This window comes from Cornus florida, unplaced genomic scaffold, assembly GCF_030987335.1.
Source record: "Cornus florida cultivar Cherokee Brave unplaced genomic scaffold, ASM3098733v1 CherokeeBrave_3.0.0_Hap2_Chr06, whole genome shotgun sequence".
NCBI classification, from domain to species: Eukaryota; Viridiplantae; Streptophyta; class Magnoliopsida; order Cornales; family Cornaceae; genus Cornus; species Cornus florida.
Window position 1 is genome coordinate 89,995,840 of NW_026775576.1, and position 24,794 is coordinate 90,020,633.

Genomic DNA, 24,794 nt, shown 5'->3' on the forward strand with positions numbered 1-24,794 from the left:
TGACACTTTAATCTTTTCAGCATTCGGGTCCTTATTTTTTGCTCTCGACCCTTTTAATTGTTAATAATATTTGTATATCAGGAAAGAAGGTTGCTAACTCAAGGTCTCAAACACATTTTCAAGTTCTTATGAAATTAAAATTTTATTATTCCACAATTATATTATAGCCTTTTGTATTTTGTAATAGCTAATGGAATCCTTTTAATTTTATTTGTTTTGTAGGATTTAATTTATAAATTACACTTTAAAAAAAATACCCTTTTAAAACATATAATATAATTTTCAAATAAATGCATAAATAATATATTTATAAGTAAAACTAATTGTGCATAATATATATGACAATTCACTACCATATCATCTTTTAATTTTTCATTCGAATAGAAATCATTTGTTTTGTATTCAATATTTAACCATATGTGTCACACGTGATTTTTTTAATATTAATATAAATATATAATATAAATTTTATAATACATATTTTATTTTATTAATTTATTAAATATTAGTATTTTATTGCATTTAAAGTTGGGTTCGATAATCTATTTAGTATATACATGTATATATAAATCAATGTTGAAGGTCTTGGGTTCGAGTAAAGTTATGAAAACACGACTTTAGTCTTTATGTCTTGAATGAGTTTTTATTTTAATTTTTCACATTGGTGGTTTTTTAACATTAATATAAAATTTATAATACTTTTATTATATTAATTTATTAAATATTAGTATTTTATTGCGTTTAAAATTGCATGTGATATATATATATATATATATATATATATATATATATATATATATATATGTTGTAGTTTGAAAACACAAAGTGGATTAGTGGTGGACTGCTAGGAGTTCTTCTTTTTAAAGGTCTTGGGTTCGAGCTTAACAACATAAAGTCATGAAAACATGACTTTAGTTTTTTTATGTCTTGAATGAGTTTATGATTTTTTTAATATTAATATAAATATATAATAGAAAATTTATCATACTTATTTTATTATATTAATTTATTAAATATTAGTATTTATTGCATCTAAAATTGTTTGTGTGTGTGTGTATATGTGTGTGTGTGTGTGTATATATATATCAATGTTGTAGTTTGAAGACACAAGGAGTATTTGTGGTGGCTTGGTAGGAGTTCCTCTCCTTCATGCTGAAGGTCTTGGGTTCGAGAAATACTAAAGTCATGTTTTAATTTATATTTTATGTGTCAGTTTGATAGTTACACTTAGGTTGTTCGGGCTTGATTTTCGGGTTCAATGGGCGGGTTGATCGGGCTTAATATTTCGGTCCAGGCTCGGGCTGGGTTTCGGGCTAATTCAGGCTCAATAAACCTAGCCCAGGCCCGGATCGGAAACAAAAAAATATTGTCCAAGTCCGTAAATATTCGGGTTGGGCTTAGGTAAAATCGGGTTCGGCCTGCCCGAGTTGTAGCCCTAATTTAACATAACAAGTTTTAACTCTTCAAGGAATAGCGACTTGAAATTTAAAGAGTGAAATCAATCAATGTGGATACTCGGATATCGCCCGGATTAAAACCATATTCTTGGGATCAGTTTAGGGCTACTAACCCATGGGTACCTTCCCTTAGTCACCCGTACTAGAATCAAGTCTTAGTACAAGATACAAGTAATGCATTAACCACGTTTCATGCACAACCAAGATTTTGGAAACGCAAAACGCATAAGTCATGCCCTAAATTCTCAACTACGATGCCATGTAAAATGTCAAGAGATCATGGTATGCATTTACATAGACTACAAACTAGGATTTAAACCACAAGGAATCCATTAATGTAAATATACCACAAGTATAAGATTAATGATTTAATTATTTACTAAGCAATACATGGATAATTAAATCATTCCAAGACAATCGTGCTAGTTCATTAAACACATTAATGGAGTCAGGTTACAAGAAGTCTAGATACGTGATAAAAAGTTAAAAGCCCCATGAAATATGAGTTACAACCATTTGAATTAAGTTCCATACAAATAAAATAATTAAACATAAGTTTCAAAATTTATCCGATTATTCTCAAATTGATACACGTGAAGAAACTTGTCAAGGAAATCATGAATAACAAATTAGAACTTAATCAAACTCATGGAACCATTGAATATGTTTTAATTAATTATTTTAAATAAAATCTCTGGATTTCAAAACTCATCAAAATGCTCTCAAATTAAAGTATGTTATATAACATGCCAAGACTTGATTTAATAGCTTAATACAAGTGATTTCCATGCAAGCTACAACCATGATAATTAAAATTTCATACAAAAAAAAAAAAATAATAATAAATGAAAGGTTTCAAAACCTAATAAAATATTCCCGATTTAATATATGTGAATGTATATGACATGCACATCAATAATATCGAGTCAGAAATCCAATGAAGTGAATAGTGCACTTGGAATAAATTAATTAATCAAATTAATTAATTATCTCTAGATTTTAAAACATCTTTGAATGCTCTTAAATTCACATATGTCAAAGAGTATACTAGGGCCTAATATAATATGACATTACACTTTGATTTCAAGTTAGATAAAACCACATGAATTAAATTTTTATTCAAGAAAAATATTAAATAAAAACTTCAATACTTGTCCAAATGCTCTCAATTTAATATATGTCAATGATCATATAACCAGCCGGGAGAATTAAATCTCATATAAGAAAATAGATAAATAAAGTTTCTAGATTTAATACATATACATGTAAATGAGTTGTGTAAGCATTAATAGCATGCAATACATCAATGATATAAACTATAACACCCCCTACCTCAATTTGAGATGAAAATCTCAATTCCCCACCAAAGAAAAGTGCTCCGAATTCAACGATACCGCGGGGTTATGTCGGGGATAACGAGAGGAACAACTTTAACTTTTGAGGTACCATGAAAATCCAAACCCGAACTCGAAACCCAAACTTAAAAATGGTTAGAAATGGATTCTAATAAGGGAGAAATGTAGAGCACGACGAGGCCTACGATAAACGTTAAGGCGGAAGATAAAATACAAAGGAAATCAAGTGGAGAAGGAAAAAGAGTGGTGGCATCCCTTTGGGCTCCCATGGCTGTCGGCCAAAGAGAGGAAGAAGATGATGAAAAAGTCATTTTTCACTTTAAGACGTTTTATTTATAGTAAAACCTTAAAAGTGTCCGAAAGGGCTCTGCCGGGTTCAGAAAAGTGAAATTTGAGCAGACGTGCTCAAACGGTGAAATTCTATGAATGAAAAAGAACCGAAATGAGAAAATATGAATAACGGAAGAAACGGCGTCGAAAACCAAGTTCCGAACAGAGAGATATGTCCCGAACAAGTTCGGCGGCAACTGGGTCAGAAATCCTTAAAACTGGAGAAAACGACCGAGAGGAAATTCTAAAAGTAGACGACTCGATGAAATATGAAAATGCATCTCGTACGATGATCCAGGCTTAAAACGAGATATTTTGTAATATCTTTCGTTAATTGTACAATGGCCTTACAAAAAGGGTTAATTGCAAAACTAGCCCAGAATGAAAATATTTTTCAAAAGATATTTTCTTAAAAATCCCTGAAATAAAATATATTCAAAAGATATTTACAAAAAATACCCCAAGAAAAGAAAATGTTTTTCTGAAGAATTATGCATTCATGCCCTTATGGACAACGAGAGCAATTAGAGTACTTTTCTATACGTATTTCATGAAAACCACATAGAATGAAAATACATGAAGTCAAAAGTCAACTCCGAGCATGAAAAGTGAGACTAAGCCAACAAAGTGACAAACGGGAAAAATACAAAATAGGAAAAATGACGAAAAGTAAATAGTGTCCAAAAAGTGAAAATGTGGAAATGTCTCAGTCCTTAAAGGAAGTTGTCAATTCAAACGAAAGAGTCTCGGAAATCATTTCCAAGCACTCGAGACGACACTTAGTGACGAGAAACAGAACTCGAAAAAGATTATTAAACGGAAAAAAATTTATCCGTAAAATTAAAGAAAAGAAAAGGTGGGTAAATGACTGGGTTCATTACACTACAATCACATTTTTGGATTCTATCAATTTTATGAAAAAGAAATTTTATTGTCTTAATCCCAAATTTTCGTTGAAAATTTTAAAATTTGAAAATCCAGTTAGACAATGACATGAATAGGTATGAAAAATAAATCTATGTATTTTTTTGTATTAAATACATGAGATTCTATAAACGTTAATTTTTATTTTAAAATTTTTTAGTTTATTAGTGATTTTATCTAGAATCTATCATGGGTTTTGCAGTCTCTCTTTCACCCTTCCCCAGCTTGAGCCCAACTTAATTTTACACGAACTTGGACAAGTATAACTAAATTAGAATGGGCTTGGGCTGCAAAGCTATTATTCAATCTTTATTTGGGTTGAACTCAGGTTTAGGTGTGATAACCTGATCCCAAATTCTAACACACGCACAAATTAGAATGGGCCTGGGCTGCAAAGTTATAATTCAATCTTTATTTGGGTTGAACTCAGGTTGAGGTGTGATAACCTGATCCCATATTCTAACACATGCACATGCACATGCACATGCACATGCACACGTGCGCGCATTACAGTAGTGCTGCGATCTCTAGATTTTTGCGGAGTAAGAAAATTTTTCGACACTTTCTACAGTATTCATTGGATTAAATCTAATAATCACATTCTAAACTCACTAATCGAACTTTTGTTCTCTATAAAAAAAAAAAATTATAAGTATTAGAAAATTGCATCCATGATTTGATAATAAAATTGACATTGTCTATTTGTTTGAGTGTGAAAAATATATATATATATATACTGTTAACATAAAAAACCTCGACTCAAAAAAATTAAAAATTAAAAATTAAAATTCATATATATATATATTTTTTGAGTTGAATTGAGCTTGAGTTGCAACAAATCCAAGTTGCACCTATAGTTAGGATGGCTTTAACATTAACTCCATCTTGGGCCTTTATTTATTATTATTTTTATTTTATTTTTATGAGCTTGAGTGCAACCCATCCAAGTTGCACCTATTGTTTGGATGGTTTTAACATTGACTGGATCTAGGCTAAGGAAAAGGGCAAGGGAAAGATTTGGAGAAAAAGATAACAAATCATATGACATTTTCGTAATATAAAAAATAACCTTAACATTTTAATGAAATAAATTTGAGTCCCACTTTAATATTAGAGTATGATAATAAATTAGTTAAAAGAGTTTTTTTTTTTTTTTTTTTCTCATAATTAATATTATCTTTTATTTACTTTTTTTTTTTTTCCTCATATTTATTCAAAAAAAGTCTTAGGACAATAGGATTTATACCTAATAATTGCATATGAAACGTGTACCTTGTAGCTACAATAACATATTTTATTTATTTATTTATATTTGTTATACTTTGAAATGGGAATGATGTTTTATAATTTATGTATATATATATATACACATATATTTTAGTACAGAGGGTGTCCCAGCCCACTCACCTAAGAGCAGTGACGGATGCATGTACAAATTGACCCCACCGATTTTTTTTTAGTAATATAGATTTTTTTTGATATATATATTTATAAAATTACAATACCCATCCTCATTAAAATTATTGAAAAATTACACTATTGTCTATTTTGGCCCCGTCCCTGCCTGAGAGGCTGAAAAGTTCTACAATATTTCAAAGCTACGGAATAACTCCTTGAGATTTTTAGAAGTTGAATTCAAGATCTATACACATGTCAAGACTATACCAACTCAATGATTTCGTGGAGATTGTGTTTTATATATAATTTGAATACAAAGGTATAAACTAAATCTCTCTTCTTCCACACTACAAAATTGGATGTATTAATTGACCATCTTACTCCCACAACTGTTTTCAAATCCACCTCCTAATCTCTTTAGAGCCATCGAGGAGGAATTTCAATACAACTATAATTCATAGTCTAAAGCATAAATTTTATAAAGAAGATACACCAATTATGAAAACTTAATTTGAAACTAATTTTTGTCAAAACGATCTTTGCATATTAGAATAGGAGATTCAATTTGAATCCAACTTCTGTCAGAACGATCTTTTCATATTATGTAATAGGAGACACTCAAATCTCTAATCTTATCATTATGTAATAGGAGACACACTCAAGTCTCTAATCTTATCTATTTTTAATCTTGTTTATTCTTAAACTTCATACGCATGTATAAATGAGTGTTCAGGATCATTTTTAGAAATTGATTCCATGCAATGCAAATGCAACTTCTCTAAATTATTAATAATCATTAATTCATGTGTAATCAAATGTATCAATTAATTAATGTTAGTGCATTATTTTGCATCCACCATCCGTACGGATTTTTGGTTAATACAATTATAAAACTTTGAATTACAAAGCCATATGTTGTTATTGTAATCAGGTACATCACTCAAAAGTGAGGCCATAATATTTAACACGATACAAACACAAGAATTTGGATTTGAATTTTACTCATGCTCGAGTCGATTCATATTGACATGAATTTAATACATCAACTCGTTTATAATTCGATTAATTTATTTAACTAAATGTGTTAGATTCGTTTTACTAAATGTATTCGATAAACGTGTTCGTATAAAAAATAACTTAAATATGTCTTACACCTCATTTCGTATAGGGTTAAATCTAGAGTCTTAACCAACTTATTAAATTGATTACACATCTTGTGTTACCTATGTATAATCATGTCGTATTCGCGTCAATGTTTCTTGACACCAATAATAATTGTGTTGTTTTTGTGTTTACCCATTTAATAAAATGTAGGTGTCTTAATACAACACCAACACCACCTGTTTATAGGAGTGGCAATATTTGACACAACACGTTAACACGACACAAACGCGGCACAAGATAAAAGGGTTTGGCTGGGTTTGGCTAATCGTGTTTATGTCGTAATCGTGTCTACACGGATTGACCCGTTAACTAAATATGTTGTGTTCGTGTTTGAACTTATTAAAAACACGATTAATCCGATTAACTAAATGTGTCATATAAAAGTATCTTATTCGTGTAAAAAATGATTTATTTAGCAAAACGTGTACAATAGATGTGACGTGTTTGTGTTAAAAATGATTTAAACATGTTTTTTCTTGTCATTTCGTGTCGTGTAAAGTCTTGACCTATTTATTAAAATGTATTAAGCATGTCGTGTCGTGTTAAGTCTTGACACATTTATTAAAATGCATTATACGTGTCGTGTCGTATTATACGTATAATAATCGTGTCGTCTTCGTGTTCGTATCAAGAAATCTTGACATAATTAATAATCGTGTCGTGTTCGTGTCGACTTTAATCGTATTCGTGTTGTAATCGTGCTAATACAAACACGATCCTTGAACACAAATCGCCACCCTACCTGTCTAACACCAATTGGAAAGATTATGCAAAGGTTGTTAACATTTTGTACAAGAGAAGATGTCTCCTGTTTGCATTTTAGTGCATTCGTTTGGAAAAAAATGTAAGCTTCAAAAACGGTGCAAATTAAGCCAACAATCTCCACCCGTAATATTGGGGAGCTGGCAGTATAATATTCAAACTAAACAAAACTTTTTCCCATCATAATTTAATTCATTGCCTCTAATCATTTTATGTTATCACATAACCATTTTTGTTTGATGTAACCAGACTCACAATCAATAGTACATTAAAAGAGCAAATGAAGTGAGTTAAACCTCTTAATCTTTTTAATTACTTTATCAAAGGTCATTAAACTAGAGAGGAGAAGTCCTTTTCAGGAACTGCTTCTGGTACACCTTCAAAAGGTGATTAAACTTGGGGGAGAAGGTATTAAAAAATAGTAATAATAATAATAATAAAATTAAACATATGTTGATTAGATCTAATCATACCAAACTACTTTAGTAAGATGTAAAGGAATGTTTATGTCTCATGATGGCATTAAGTAGATGAGATCTCTCATTTTAGGTGGTGAGCCAGAATGATGATGTCATTGCAACTTTACCATTATTATACAATGTTGGTTTAAGCCCCTCCATATGTTCCGCACAACTTCCCTTTATTTTGGTTAAAACATTAAAAACAAGGTGGTCCACCCAACATCCTAATTTTACCTTAAAAAGGGCAATTATTGTTTCATAATTTTAGATATATAATTTGCCTCTTTAACAAAGCAGGAAAGGCCAATCCATTCGGTCCATAACTTGCACATGATTTGAAATATCATAACCGAAAAATCAAGATTAATCGAAATTTTAATGTTGAAATAGCATGAATGTGTGTGACCATATCAAAGAAATCAACAACTCAAAAGCAAAATGATAATGTATGCAATGAACAAAAGAAAAGAAAAGACAAAAATAAAAATTACTTGGGTATAAAAACATAAATATCCACCTAACACGATAAATGACACTCCTTTTTCCTACCAAGGGATGTTCAGACTTTTTTAAGCATTTGATTGGACTTTCTGTCCCATGTGTCAAACACTTGCCTGAATAATTTAAGAGAAACGTTTTTTTTTTTTTTTTTTTTTTTTTTTTTTGGGAATTTTAAGCAACTGATAAATAAAATAAATGAAAGTACAATGTGGCATAAATTGTTCTGAAAAAAGAAGCCCTAGAAAATTTGTTTGCAAGCTGAATACGTGGGATCACTATGTAGTTGGTCATAAATTGTGAGTGTATATAACTTGCAAGCACATGCCTCTGCACTACTCACTGAAACATGTCTGGCCAAAAGAATGAAAATCAAACCAAATTTATGAATACTACTCACATTTAATTTCATTACAATATGTTCTCTTTCATAGTTTTCTATTGTAACAAGTACGTAGGCTATTGATACCACTGTAACACCGTTCACTGCACACACACACACACACACATATATACTGCATTTTTGCAAATAAATTTATAGCTAAGGAGCACTTTTTGTCAATAAACAAAGAATTTTTTTTAAGGTTATATATATGTATATATATATTTTTTTTCCAATGTGATTTTTGTTAATTGAGGTTTTTGAGACTGGATAATGTACAAGTTCACCTTTTTCAAATACCAACTATGGCTTTGTAATTTGTAAAATCATGAGTATTTTTATGCATAATCGGTGCATCAAACGATATTATTTTGGTGAGATTCAAAGCTCAATGAACCTTTACAATATGAATCCAACATGAGAGGATCCTCTTTCGTAAAGATATCAATAGATGTATTGTGTGCTTTTAACATTTAAAATATTTATAGTACATTCAAATATTTAACAATCATAATAACAAAAATATTGTTAAAATTATCATGAAAAAAAATATACAGCTAATAAAAGAATATTTATGTATATATTAAATATTAATCGGGTTCAAAATTTTGAGAGTTTTAAACTCTTTTTTCAAATTCACGAGTAATCCAATTAAGATAATTCCAAACCTATTTCAACGGTGCCATAGATTAAATTGATATTATTACCTATGAGTAAACAACCGGGATGTCATTAAAGCATTGCACGAGGTTATATAACTACATATAAATGGTCCAAAAATAATTATGATGAAAGGTGCTTATCACCTACCTCAATCAACCCCATCAAAAAGGACGGACAGAACTAAATACTTATCTTCTTCTTAATTCTTAATTGATACCTCACTCTTTGCTTCAATTTGCCTTTAAATGCAAGCAAAATTAAAGGTAAATCTACCTAAACTAAACGCCATTTTTATTCACTCCTTTAAATCCTCAACTGTAGGGTTGGATCTGCAAATTGCCAAATTGTGAGTGAGACCAAAACTTTACAGCTCACCAAGCTAGCAAGAAATGAATTCACATGGTATGACCACAGTGCCTTCAATACAGGTCTCTCTTAATCAATAACATAACAATTTTACAAGTACCTATATATATATATATATATATATATATATGGTACCATGTGTTAAAGATTCATTAATCTAATTTCCCAAAAAAAAAAAATTAATTTCATAGCTTGCATATGTTATTCCACATGGACAATACTATATATGAATATGTTCAACTCCGAAATTTTATAGTTCTAAACTCTACTCACACACTTTGTCTAATATAAAGTCAAAATGTTAAATTTGTCTCTAATTTCACCATTTAGTACCCCAATTAGATGGGATATATGAATGGTAAATAATTTTTTATTTATTTAAATTTTGATCCCACCAGATGTTGGAACTTGAGTATAACATTTTAAAAATACACAAATTTTGACATAATTAACATTATTTCGCACGTTAATAAAAAAAGTATTATTTTACATAAAATGATTATTTTTAAACTCTTAACATATTCTTTATTTCTAATTTTCTAATCATCTGAGTTCTGAAGTGAATACTTATAAATAGAAATAAAGAGGAAAACACAAAAGTTATTTTTAAATTCCTTTCACATTTATAAAGAAAAGCCCAAAAGAGGGTAAAAAGCTTGATTAAAGGTGTGATTAAAAAGGCGTTATATTACGTGTCACAACCCCATTTGTAACACGCCAACTGTCCGGTCTACCTAGTAGAAGCTCCTCCGTGAGAAAGATAAATACCAACGGCAAGTGCGCGGTCTGCAGTTACTACTCTCACAACGCTGCTTCTTTCTCTCTCTACTCTCTCTCCTCACTCTTTTTATCTTTTGTATACGTGCTTCTTCAGAAAAGAACCTGAAAATGGAAGGCATCATAAGAGAATACTAAGATTTTTCTCAGGTTTGATTCATATTTTATTTCTTTTCAGAAAGTTCCATGTTACCATGTATATATGTAAATGTCACTGACTTTGATTGTCATTTTTTGGGATAAGAATATATAGAGATTTTAAATTTCTATTTTGTGTTGTATTTAAATTAATGTTCATAACCTGTTTGTGAATTTGATTCCAATAAAGGTTGGATTTTTGGCGGAAATGGGAAAGAAAGGAAGTGGATGGTTTTCCACAGTGAGGAAAGCGTTCAAACCTTCTTCCAAGGATTTCCCGGAGAAGAAGGTCAGTTCATTTACACACACGCACATATATATACATGATACATATGTATAATTATATATACACAGACACAGTCATATACACATATATACATGCATGTACCGAAAAGTAATTGTAAAAAATTAGGATCAATGGAAAAGTGTTACTCTCTCCCCCCCTCTCTGAAAAATCGTCAGAGGTTTGCTTCATTTTCATGTTACATATAAGTTTCAAGCATGGGATCTTAAAATTGACAATATTACTAGCATAGATATTATAAACTCTTCATTATTTGTCTTCATATATGTATATATATGTATATAATATTCTTGTTCATTTAGTCTTTTGTCTCATTTGAATGGAAGCTTATACATATATGTGTGTGTGTTTATATATATATATATATATGCATTAGGCACCAGACAGCTAAACAGTCAAAAGACATGAATATGCAAGGGAAAAAAAAAACACACTACTCCGTATTATTTATTTTGTCATTTTTAATTCCTAATTAATGGGTATATCAATTATAAGTAAAATTATTTATACCATTATTAATTTTTTTTTTTCCCTTACAAAAACTCAGTTTTAGCATAAGCTGTGGGTTTGAGCTGTATTAATTATCATGTGATCCGTACTTATCTTAGCACGAGCTAACACACATCACTCTTAATGCATGTATGGTTTCATCAATAGATCTCTGATAGTAACAACCGTGTGTTTAAAGTATTTCTCAGAGACCAAAGATGTTAATATGATGTAATTTTCATGGTGGACATTGGGGGCATATGGTCCCAATGATTCAATGAACGTACATGACCAATTGCACATTACAGAGCTCATGACACATTACTATCATGCCATCAAAGCTATCACATCATCCATTTTGATCAATATTGCAGGCTTATTTTGTTAGTTCCCAATAATTCTTGCTATGATTCAAATGATACCGAAATTAAAATGCACAATTTCAATGAGCCCAACACTAAGAAATGGCATGATTTAATTTCAGAAAGAGAATGCAGAGAAATATCATGACGCGCAGGAGGTTGTGTCCTTGGAACATTTTCCTGCAGAAAGTTCTCCAGATGTCACAATTAATGAGAGTGATGAAACATCTTCAGTGACTGAAGACCGAAATCATGCTATTGCAGTGGCAGTGGCAACTGCTGCAGCGGCAGAAGCTGCAGTTGCAGCTGCACAAGCAGCGGCCAAAGTTGTTCGATTGGCCGGTTATGGACGCCATTACTCTAAGGATGAAAAAGCAGCAACTGTCATACAATCACATTACAGAGGATACCTGGTATCACACCTCTCCATCTCACACATGCATATATTAACTTAATTGGGGACATTGGCACTAATGTTTGTTCTTAATTAGGCTAAAGATAAAAATAAAATCCGAAACAATTGATTCATCATAGTATACTAACATTAATTTGCTCCTCAGAGGGCTAATGCTATGTTTTTGGAGAAGTGAGTTTTTTTTTCCCTCTTCTTTATTAGCTATATATATATATATAGTGTAAGGTTAAGTAAACACACACACATGCTTTCGCTTAAGTTAGAACATTCAGGGCTTGTACCCATTTGGTTATTAACTAAATATGTTACCACTAACAATCCTCTGATTTTAAGCCCTTGTTTGTTATATGTTACTGTGATTTGCAGGCTCGGCGAGCTTTGCGTGCTTTGAAGGGATTGGTGAGGCTACAGGCACTGGTGAGGGGGCATAATGTGCGCAAGCAAGCGCATATGACAATGCGGTGCATGCAGGCATTAGTGCGCGTACAAGCAAGAGTGCGAGCACGCAGGCTCCAATTGGCCCATGAGAAGGTACAGAAGAAAGTAGTGGAAGAACAACGACATGGAGCAGAGAAAGAAGTTCGGAAGCCAATGACCCCATTGAATAAGTTTGAAGAGAAAGGTTGGGATGGGAATGATCAGAAGAAAGTGAAAGAAAACACTAGTAGAAAACATGATTCTGTCATGAAGAGGGAGAGAGATCTCGCTATTGCTTTTACTTACCAGGTTAGTTAATTAGTTATTTCCTAAGAAATAATGTTTCATAATTGAATTATAAATTGGTGCGATTGCAGAAAGTTGTACTAATATATGTTACTCTCGAGTCCAAGATCAACCAATACTTAGTACTGGTCTTTTGACAATCTTTTTCTCTGCATTCTCTTTCTGAAATTGAAATTGAATTATAGGAGCAGAAGGAGCAACAACGTCAATTCTTGAATTCGAAACCAAATGATGAGGATTCCCCATTCTATGGGAACAATGGAGAAACACAACAATGGGGTTGGCAATGGCTCGAGCGTTGGATGGCATCGCAACCGTGGACCCACAATGTGGGGACACGGGATAGCTCATACATGATGCTACCAACTGCCGATAACGCATCTGAGAAGACGGTTGAGATGGATTTGGTTACGGGCTCAGGAAATGTCAAACCAGGCCGGTTCAGTGACTCAATAGCATCAGTTCCATACCCAAGTCGACAGCATCGGCATTCGGTCTCGGACAGACTGGACAGTGTCCCAAGCTTCATGGCACCAACCCAATCCGCAAAAGCCAAGGTGCGAAGTCAGTCCTCGCACAAGCAACGTGGTCCATCAGGAGCCCAATGGAATCCATCAACAAAGAGGGGACCTGTTTTGGGTTCGGGCTGTGACTCGTCGAGTTCGGGCGGAGGAACCGCAACCTATCAGGCCCCAAGGAGCCCAGGCTCAAAATACGAAGTAGGCCGTGGACAGGGTAAGTGGGTTGGAGGCCACAGTCCGGATTATGGTGGATTCGATGATAGGGCACTACCTTTGGGAGGTCACGGTTGGAGACACAATTTTGGTTGATTGTGTTAAAGAACCCACTATAATTATGCTTTATTTATACAACTCTCTTATATGTTCATACATTTTTATTTATTGTATTATGTGGTGAATGGTGATTTATTATTATGGATACAAAGCCATATTAATTTGAAATTATATTCTCTTGTATTAAAATTAAAATTATTAGATGATGTATACTCTCAATTATTAAAACGATTTTATTTTGATGTACAAAGTTACTCTCTGTGTTTCAAATTAAACGTTGGGTTGGATTGTTTTATACAATCCGTATTAAGCTTAGCGTTGTGTATCGAAATGACAAGATTTCGGTGCAGAAGATCAGCGCAATATCCTGCTTTGACAGGTACTACACACTCTAGGTATCCAATAAACGTACAGGCCACCATGACCTACCACGTGTCAGTAATTTAAATAAGGAAATCCTTGCTGAGGTGTACTAGTGAAATCATATTATCTAAAAATGAAATGGTACTTACGTAGTTATGGGTTGTTGTGGGGGTAGTTTGCTTGAGGCAGGCGATATTCAGTTTGTTCCGTTCTTCTTCTCCGACGGCTCAAGTCAAAAACTCCTCTTTTGATGAGAGCCCTTCCACGTTCGCCCTCTCTCTCTGGAACCAAACCTAGATTTCTCACCGATCGGCGGTTCAATTTCTGTCTCTGCAACAAACAAGCGATTGAATTCGTGAATGCACCAAATGGCAAATCTATCATTATATAGAGAGAGAAACGAGATTTGGATCTTGTTTCATTAATCGGCGTGGTCTACTAATTTTGTTTTAGAGAGAGAAAAGGAGAGGAATTTGTTGTATTTTACAGGGTTTCCGTCTGGTTTCATTGTTCTAGAGAGAAGGATAAAATTGAAGAGAGAGAGGTGATGTATGGATCCGATGAATGAATTTGATTCCATTAGAAGAATTTTTCGCTAAAGAAAGGTCGGTTGGTCTTAATCAGATCTATTAGGGCATTTTGAATGTTGTATTTTGGCGATTCGTGATATCTACATTTTGAATGATGATTTCGAATCCCGATTTGGTTTATTACGCCTCTGTTTCCAAAGGAACTACGATTCTCGCAGAGTTCAACTCCGTGGACGCCGATCTCGGAAGGATTGCTGCGAAATGTCTCGAAAAGACGCCGCCTTTTCACATCATTTTCTCTCATACCATTCGACAAAGGACCTACAAGTTCTTGATCGACGACCCTTTTATCTATTTCGCCGTGTTCGATGAGAATCTGGATAACTCGGAAGGTCTTGTCTTTCTTAAATGCGTACAGGACGCGTTCATTGATATCATTGAGAGCAATCCCATCAATGATTTGGACAGTTTGCATTTTCATTGTTTTCAAGGCGAATTCAATCCAGTATTCCATCAATTGTTGACACCACCGTTGAATTTCGATGCTATGCATTCGCCACGGGGAGTTCTTAAACACTCTCGGAGTGGAAGTTTGGAATCGCCCAAAGGGTTGAAATTTGGGTCTGTGCCGTTGCTCAGAGGGGATAAGTTCATGGGGTTGAAGAAGAAGAAGAAGCTGAATATTAAGTTGAATATGGAGACCGATGGTGAAGGCGAAGATTCAGTGGTCAGTAACAGGGTGGATATTACTGATGGTGGTGCTGGTTTGAGTAGAGAATTTTCGGTGTTAATGCAAAAAAATGGATTTTATGCTGTGGATTCAGGAACCCAAAGGGCAAAGCTAGTTTGGAAGAAACATGTTTGGGTGGTGTTGTCATTGGACTTGATTGTTTGTTTTATCTTGTTTGGGATATGGTTGTGGATTTGCAGGGGATTTAAATGCATTGATGGTTGAATTGGCACTAGCAGGTTTGGATGGTGGTGTTCCCTGATTGTTGAATCTTTTTTCCTGTACATTGCTAGCAGTTGGGTTCTGTGATGATATTTTCAAAGGCGTATTGGTATAGTAAAATAGAACCTCCAGTTACTTGTGAGTTTCCAAATTGTGATTCAGCTTCTACTGGTAATCTATTTTATCAATGAAGTCCTGGTATTCTGGACAAGTATATATACCGCTTCTTAATATGGTTCTTAACTATCTCATTTTGTGTTATGCTTTAAACTGTATGTGTAATTACACAGATATTATGGGCCTACACATTTTTAAATTATCTCTTCAGAAATGTTTCTGGTTAACATTATGGATTCACTATTACTTTTTGTCACTTTGGCAGCAAGGCTGGTTGTGATAGATTAGATTGTAGGAGGTGTTTTCTCTTTGTGGAAAGGTTTCAGTTTGTATCATTACCTGTTTTATAATGTTAGGAACCTCTGAAAATTGTCTCTAGACTTCATTTTTTTTTCTTCTGCTTCATAGGTCACTTTGTTATGATCTAGCTTCACCAATTAGTCTGATTAGATGAACCGTATTATAATATGTTCCAATGGCCATGTAGGGTACTTAAAACTAAATCGTGTATTGAAGTATTCACATTCGTAATCCATCAAGAAACTGGTGAAAGTTACATTTTAGGTTCTAAAAGGGCGGGGAAGGGTTAACCAAAACTTGGTCCCAGGCCCGAGCTGGTCCTGCTTTTTCCTTAACGAGCTGGACCTGCCTAGGGATGGGCTTCTTAGTCGGAATTTATTGCGACCTTTGGGATTGAATACATTCGCATGTGTCCAGTGCTATGTAAAGTGTACCGTTGCTTAAAGTGACTTTCTTGATTTGTTACCTTGTATTAACATTGGCTAGGGGTTTTCTTTCCCAAATTTAGCACAGATAATGGGGCTTTTTTTGTTTGTTTGTTTAGCTGGTTATAAACAAAAACAATCACTACAAACATCTCATAATTGTAAGTGGTAATATTTAAAGTCTTGACTCTAGCTTGAACTAAACCTCGAGGATTTTTACATATTTATGAGGTTTCACTGGACTTGATAAACTTTTGATCTTAGAAGATAAAGAGGATGGACATCTAGGAAATTTGGTTATATGTGTAATTCTATAGCAAAGTTGGACATTGTCTCAAATGGTGTAGATTCTTGGCTGCTTTCATCTTTCCCCTTTGCTTTCCCTTTGACATTATTTCTTGGCCATAGTTGCTTTTACTTTAGGTTCTCGAATTGCCAAGCATGAACATGGATACAGGTGTTAATATCTTTTCCCTTTGTTTCCCTTTGACATGATTGCTTGGCCATAGTTGCTTTTACTTTAGGTTCTCGAGTTGCCAAGCATGGTGGATACAAGTGTAAGAATATCTTTCCCCTTTCTTTCCCTTTGGCATTATTGCTTGGCCATAGTCGCTTTTACTTTAGGTTCTCGAGTTGCCAAGCATGAACGTGGTGGATACAAGGGTAAGAATAATCACTTTGAGCAAATTGTGTCGAAGGCTAGGTTCTTGTCGACTCTCTTTCTCTCTCTCTCCTGATACCTGACATTAGTCATGGTATAATGGCGTGATGTCCTTTACACAGTTAATTCTTCAACTTTTTTAACAAAAGATGCATATCAATATATGGGTAATCATCAAATTTCACCATCATACTTTCATGCTTTACCAACTATCACTTGTCTGAACAAAGCCTTAATCCTAGAAGTTCAGTGTGGGTTATGGAGATTCCTTTTGCTAGATCTATCTTAAAGGCCAGAGATGATTCTAGTGGACTTGTGAATGTAGATACTGCTACGGAGCATCTGGTTGCTGCAGGAGTTAGATTAAATGTTGTCTGCATCCTCTTCTCCTATGCCCTGATTACTGAATTACCTAGCATGTTCCTCCTGCAGTTATAGTTTGACTAGGTTATTAAAAAATAATGCCACTAAATTTCATGTACATACTGAGAATTGAGTTTTTGCTTGTATAAAAAATGTAATAGTCCACTATATGTGTTCAGATACTGATGATGCTACTAAATGTCCTGCTCCATTGGCGAGGGCATTTCTGTCTGTCATCTTACTCGCAGTGATCTTAGGAATCTTCACAACTTGAACTGTGATTTGTTTCAGTTTTCCAATTTCCTGAGATATTTAAATCTTAAATTAATGTTTGCCTGAAAATTTGAGGCTGAGGGTTTAAGTTACTTCCCATAAGTGACTGATTTTGGTATCCTTTAACATATACTTTAATGTTGGCCTGAAATTTGCTGACTAGGGGTTTAATTTCATTTCCATAAGTGACTGTTTTGGTAGTTTTTCATTTTTGGAGCTGTTATTGGCGCTCCTGTATTCTCCATTTGCTCCTCCTAATCCAGTTACTAGTATAATGAAAAGACTGTATTGCCCTCCCTGTTTATGCAACTTCTAACTTTTTTTCCTCCCCTTTTGTTATCTTTTTTTTTTTTTATCTGTTCTCTCTTTTCTTTCACGCTATACATACAAATGTAATGAAACCATTATCAAGAACCCATTACATTGAACTCCAAAAATATGAAACAAATTTTACGTAACAGCTCAATTGTTATGCTGGAAACATTAAACCTATTTGATATAAGTTTATGAGAAAACAGAGTTCATTTACTATTTAGATTCACAGAGAGATATGAATGAGAGAAACAAGGACAAGAAGTGAGATGCTATAATATGCACCTTCAGATGTAATGTGAGATGAACTCTGATTCTGAAATTTAGGCTGCACAAATATATATATATATATATATATATATACAAACATATTATAGCCTAAAATGAGTGAGTATACAATATATATATATATATGTATACTCACTCATTTTAGGCTATAATATGCACCTTTAGATGAACTCTGAATCAACCAAAGCTTAACTTCAATTCAAGTTCATTTGGGCGCACAGGTATTGCTTTTGGTGGGATGAAAAATTTACACGAAGGCTACCTTTGTTTCCACGTTAAATATTTTTCTTGGAAAATATACATAAATATTTTTTATTTTTCTTGGAAAATATACATAAATATTTTTTAATTTTCTGTATTTGACAAAAATCTAGATTGAAATTTTATTTTTGTTAAATTTTTATTTCTATTTTTCTTTTTTATAAATATTTAATGACAACCCAGCGCTAAAAATATATATATATATATATTAAAAATATTTTACAAACCCAAAGTGTATCACTATGGATGATTCTGATAGATAGAGTTGTTCACTTCGGTGTTCAAACCTTATCTCCTCTCAAAGGTGTCTTGTTCATTTAGTCCAATTTTTTATTTTTTTTTTAATTTAATTTTTTTCGGTATTTTGTCGGCAAGGCCAATGCAAGAAAGGTTGGTGGTGTTTGAATAATTTCCATACCATTTGGACCATTCATCATGGCTAGGACTACGAGGTACACGACTCTTTTATGCAACATTAATAACGCTTTTGCCAGTGACCTAACAATATACCTACAAAAATCACATGGAATGTGCAGATAATGACTTCAACAATACGATAAAGCAGTTGCTGTACCTTTATTTGTCAATATATAATAAATTGAGTTACTATAAATGATTTGTGTTCGTCCCATGAGAATTTTTGTTTGGTTATTGAATTGAGGTGTAAACAGTTGAGCACAAATGACATTTTCCAAACTCACTAAATGAAAGAGATCCGAATAACCAATGGACCACATGGTCCATCAATGAATCACATGGTCTACGACTAATTTGGTATTTATTTGAATAACATATGAACATGAGCAACCCACGTTTTTCAAACTCATTCTCCGTAAAATATTTTATTTTTTATTTTTTTATGTTTGATTGTAGTATAATATTTACGAAGAAAAAATATTAAAATTTATCCATTAATTTTCTACAAATTATTTTACATACTTCAACATCGACGTAGACATTTACCAAACACTGATAAAGTAAAAATAAAAAAATATTTTACCTAAAGAATAAAAATATTTTCCAAAAAGAATATTTTACGTCGAAATAAACGGAGCCTAAATAAAAATTGTAAATATGTTCATTGTGTATAATATGTTCATCATGTATGCATGCATATTTAGTAATCTTCGGGTTGTTAAAATTATTTGTGAAGGGGTCACCAAAACTTCATCCTTAGCCTCCACAACCACACTGATTAGCTTTTGAAAGCTCCTATCCTATACTATTTTGTCAATGCAAAAAGATTATATACTATCCAACATATCGATCCTTAACTTTTGGAAGCTTTTTTCAATGACTTTATAACTTAGTCATTTTGGAATTTTAAAAGGTGAGCATTAAAAAATTAAAATCTCAAAATAAAATTTTGAAAATTTATAATATATTTTTTAATCCAACAAATTTTTTTCCTAATTTTTAATCCAATAAATATAAAGAGAGACACCAGTATTCAAAATAGTCTAAGATAGGAGCTTTGGACTCTCTGGAAGACAAATTTTTTACATGGTCCCAACAATCAAATCATCCTTACAATTAAAATAGTGATAGATGATGAGCCTAACATTTAAACCGGAACTGCTAAGCCAAAAACATCCCATGATTGGGATGCTTTCATATGGTCCCAAACATAGGATGTTTTCGGTTTAACACTTGGGTTGAAGTGTTGGCGGGTGTTCTGTTTAACACTTGGGTTGAAGTGTTGGCGGGTGTTCTGTTCAAAGTATATTTGTGAAGGGGATACCAAAACTTCATCCATGGCCTCCACAATAACCCTGATTAAAAACCACCTCCGTCTATACCACCCCATCGCCACCATCTGACCTAACTCCAATTTTAGATAGATAAAGTAATCCATCTTTATCTCTCCATGACTCTCTCTTTGTTTATAAGCATTTCTCTCTTTATTAAATATAACTAGGAATTAAACGATTCAATTAAGTATACAATATATATACTTATTTTGAAATATCAATTGAATAGTTTAATTCCTAAGCCAAAAATTCTTATTCCTTTTTAAAAATTATTTATTTATGTCCCAATATTCACATTCCCTCAAAATCATTTTCGATTTGTCAATGCAAAAAGATTATATACTATCCAACAAAATTTTTTCCTAATTTTTAATCCAATAAATATAAAGAGAGACACTAGTATTCAAAATAGTCTAGGTTAGGAGCTTTGGACTCTCTCAATGAGAAATTTTTTACATGAACTCAACAATCAAATTATCCTTACAATTAAAATAGTGATAGATGATGAACTTAATATTTAAACCGGAACTGTTGGGCCAAAAACATCCCATGATTGGGATATTTTCATATGGTCCCAAACAAAGGATGTTTTCGGTTCAACACTTGGGTTAAAGTGTTGGCTTTGTGAAGGGGCCACCAAAACTTCATCCATAGCCTCCACAATAACCCTCATTAAAAACCACCTCCATCCACCACCTCCGTCTATGCCGCCCCATTGCCACCATCCGGCATAATTCCACTTTTGATAGATAAAGTAATCCATCTTGATCTCTCCATGACTCTCTCTTTGTTCATAAGCATTTCTCTCTTTATTCAATATATATATATATATATATATATATATATATATGTTGTACACTCACTCATTTTGAAATATCAATTGAATCGTTTAATTCTTAGCCAAAAAATTCTTATTCCTTTTTCTAAAATTATTTATTTATGTCCCAATATTCATGTTCCCACAAAATCATTTTTGATTTGTCAATGCAAAAAGATTATATACTATCCAAAATATCGATCCTAAACTTTTGAAAGCTTTTTTCAATGACTTTATAACTTAGCCATTTGGGAATTTTAAAAGGCAAGAAATGATAATGCGCACATTTCATTAAAAAATTAAAATCTTCAAATAAAATTTTGAAAATTTATAATATATTTTTTAATCCAACAAATTTTTTCCCTAATTTTTAATCCAATAAATATAAAGAGAGACACCAGTATTCAAAATAATCTAGGTTAGGAGCTTTGGACTCTCTAGATGAAATTTTTTTACATGGCTCCAGGAATCAAATCATCATTACAATTAAAATAGTGATAGATGATGAGCTTCACATTTAAACCGGAACTGTTAGGCCAAAAACATCCCATAATTGGGATGCTTTCATATGGTCCCAAACATATGATGTTTTCGGTTCAAAACTTAGGTTGAAGTGTTGGCGGGTTTTCTGCTCAAACTATATTTATGAAGGGGCCACCAAAACTTCATCCATAGCCTCCACAATAACCCTCATTAAGAACTACCTCCATCCACCACCTCCGTCTATACCACCCCATTGCCACCATCCGGCCTAATTCCACTTTTGATAGATAAAGTAATCCAACTTTATCCCTCCATGACTCTCTCTTTGTTTATAAGCATTTCTCTCTTCATTCAATATATATATATATATATATAACTCTCTCTTTGTTTATAAGCATTTCTGTCTTCATTCAATATATATATTGTATCCTCACTCATTTTGAAATATCAATTGAATCGTTTAATTCCTAGTTCCAAAATTCTTATTCCTTTTTTTAAAATTATTTATTTATGTCCCAATATTCATGTTCCCACAAAATCATTTTTGATTTGTCAATGCAAAAAGATTATATTCTATCCAAAATATTGATCCTTAACTTTTGAAAGCTTTTTTCAATGACTTTATAACTTAGTCATTTTGGAATTTTAAAAGATAAATGAAAATGCGCACGTTTCATTAAAAGATTAAAATCTCAAAATAAAATTTTGAAAATTTATAATATATTTTTTAATCCAACAATTTTTTTCCCTAACTTTTAATCCAATAAAATATAAAGAGAGACACCAGTATTCAAAATAGTCTAGGTTAGGAGCTTTGGATTCTTTGAATGAGAAAATTTTTACATGGTCCCAACAATCAAATCATCCTTACAATTAAAATAGTGATAGATGATGAGCCTAATATTTAAACCGAAACTTTAGAGACAAAAACATCCAATGATTAGGATGCTTTCATATGGTCCCAAACATAAGATGTTTTCGGTTCAACACTTTGGTTGAAGTGTTGGTGGGGTTTTATGCTTAAAGTATATTTGTTATGGGGCCACCAAAACTTCATATATAGCCTCCACAGTAACCCTCATTAAAAACCACCTCCATCCACCACCACCTCCGTCTATACCACCCCATCGCCACTATCCGGCCTAACCCCACTGTTGATAGATAACTAGACCATCTTTATCTCTCCATGGCTCTCTCTTTGTTTATAAGCGTCTCTCTTTCTTCAATATATATATATGTGTGTGTGTTGTATATTCTTTTATTTCTTTTCACCATATATGTTGTATATTTACTCACTTTAAAATATCAATTGAATCGTTTTTTTCCTAGTCCTAAAATTCTTGTTCCTTTTTTAAAAATTATTGCTTATTTTTTGATGTCCCAATATTCATGTTCCCACAAAATCATTTTTGATTTGTCAATGGAGGAAGAATATATATTATCCAAAATATCGATCCTTAACTTTTGAAAGCTTTTTTCAATGACTTTAAAACCTAGTCATTTTGGAATTTTAAAAAGCAATAAATGATAATGCATAAAATGCACAATTCATTAAAAAGTTAAAATCTCCGAAATAAAATTTTGAAAAGTAATACTCCGTAATATATTTTTTTAATCCAATAATTTTTTCCCCATAGCTTTTAATCCTATAATTATAATGAGTGACACGAGTGTCCAAAATAGTTTAGGCTTGGAGATTGGACTTAGACAATTAAATCATGATAGATGATAAGCCTAACACTTAAGCCGAATCATTGGGCCTCCTTTCATATCCTTTACGTTTCCGGTTATACACCAAGGTTGAGGTGTTGGGTTTGCAAAACATTTTCCTCACCATCAACCACATTTACTTCATCATCAAAACTTCAAAAAGCTTAGCAATATAGATGCTTCATTAATGATCTAGTCTTCTGTTTCAGAGTACCAATTTTGTATAACAGAAGATGGAGAGAATTAAAGTGATCATGGTTCATTTAAGTTTTTATATTAGGTATTCCTTACGGACGGGCTTGTATTTCAATTTGAATCTTCAAAATATTAGGCAATAATTAAAGAAATTTAAAGCCTTCTTCTTCTTCTTTTTCATTGATATTCGAAAAATTTTACAGTGAAAAAAATATTCTAATCGATTCTTAATGAACCAAAAAAAAAATAAAAATAAAACACAGTTTATCAAAAATTTATTATTTTCTTTTGAATACTAATCTAAATTTGTGAAAAATGAAATACTGTAATATTCAATAATTTTTATAGTTGAGTTCTCGCGAACAAATTTTTTTTTTACATTTTCTGGGTTGGTACGAGAAAAGTACCTATTGAGACATGAGTTTGATTGAGAGGAGTATTAATGGATATGTTGAAATAGTTTTTAAATAAGTAATCAAATTGACCAGCAGAAAAGCAAGCTGAGAGCAACTTGTGTGGTTGGAATGTGGCCAGCCAAGCCAAGCCAAGCCAAGCAGTCTGGTGTGCAGGGGCGGCCCGCGAGCCCCCTTAATTTTTTGGGAATTTTTTTTTTTTTTTCAAGTATAGGTTAAAATAAAATAATATAGCATATATGGTATAAAATTTATACTTAGCCTTCTTAAGAAATTTTTTTTTTCCTTTCTTTAATAAGCATTTAACAAAAGATAGTTTATATATAATCTAAAAGAAAGTGATTTAATTGACGATTATAGAATCCTGATAAAAATTTAATGTGATTACCTTAAAATTTCAACTCAAATATCGTTCTTTCCATAATGTGATTATCTTAAAATTCTTTCAACTCAAGCACGATTCTTTTCATAATCTTATTATCTTAAAATTCCATCTCATACATGATTCTTTCTATCACTTTTATTTTTATTTTTATTGGAATGCTTTTATAAAAAATTAATGTGACTATCTTAAAATTTCAACTCAAATATTGTTTTTTTTCATAATGTGACTATCTTAAAATTCTTCCAATTCAAGCACGATTCTCTCCGTAATCTTATTATTCTAAAATTCCATCCCAAATATGATTCTTTCCATCACTAATTTATTTATTTATTTTTATTAGAATGCTTTTATAAGAATTCTACAATATATTAATTTTTAAAAAATTTAGAACAAAAATTTCATTTGAAATTTTGAATATCAATAAAAATCGATG

The 24,794-nt window shown here is 32.2% G+C and overlaps 2 protein-coding genes across 3 annotated transcripts; both read left to right on the forward strand.

Moving 5' to 3' along the window:
- The first annotated feature begins 10,491 nt into the window (after positions 1-10,491).
- LOC132312763 (protein IQ-DOMAIN 21-like) lies at positions 10,492-13,933 on the forward strand. Of its 2 annotated transcripts, none has more exons than XM_059811265.1 (5): positions 10,492-10,687; positions 10,866-10,964; positions 11,953-12,243; positions 12,612-12,971; positions 13,160-13,933. In XM_059811265.1, the coding sequence occupies exons 2-5, from the start codon at positions 10,884-10,886 to the stop codon at positions 13,796-13,798; spliced, it is 1,371 nt and encodes a 456-aa protein (XP_059667248.1). In that variant the 5' UTR covers positions 10,492-10,687; positions 10,866-10,883; the 3' UTR covers positions 13,799-13,933. The 2 variants fall into 2 exon arrangements, with proteins under 2 accessions (XP_059667248.1, XP_059667247.1); XM_059811264.1 differs by having other exon boundaries at positions 10,496-10,687; positions 13,154-13,933.
- A 339-nt stretch (positions 13,934-14,272) lies between these two features.
- LOC132312764 (phytolongin Phyl2.2-like) lies at positions 14,273-15,951 on the forward strand. The gene has a single exon (XM_059811266.1). It carries the CDS (start codon positions 14,807-14,809, stop codon positions 15,608-15,610), a length of 804 nt encoding a protein of 267 aa, XP_059667249.1. The 5' UTR covers positions 14,273-14,806; the 3' UTR covers positions 15,611-15,951.
- Positions 15,952-24,794: the final 8,843 nt, after the last annotated feature.

Coding starts and splice junctions, on each gene's coding strand:
- LOC132312764 (XM_059811266.1), top strand. CDS start 14,807: ATGATGATTTCGAATCCCGATTTGGTTTATTACGCCTCTGTTTCCAAA.
- LOC132312763 (XM_059811264.1), top strand. CDS start 10,884: ATGGGAAAGAAAGGAAGTGGATGGTTTTCCACAGTGAGGAAAGCGTTC. Junction 10,965..11,952: donor AGGATTTCCCGGAGAAGAAG/GTCAGTTCATTT, acceptor ATTTAATTTCAG/AAAGAGAATGCAGAGAAATA. Junction 12,972..13,153: donor CTATTGCTTTTACTTACCAG/GTTAGTTAATTA, acceptor ATTGAATTATAG/GAGCAGAAGGAGCAACAACG.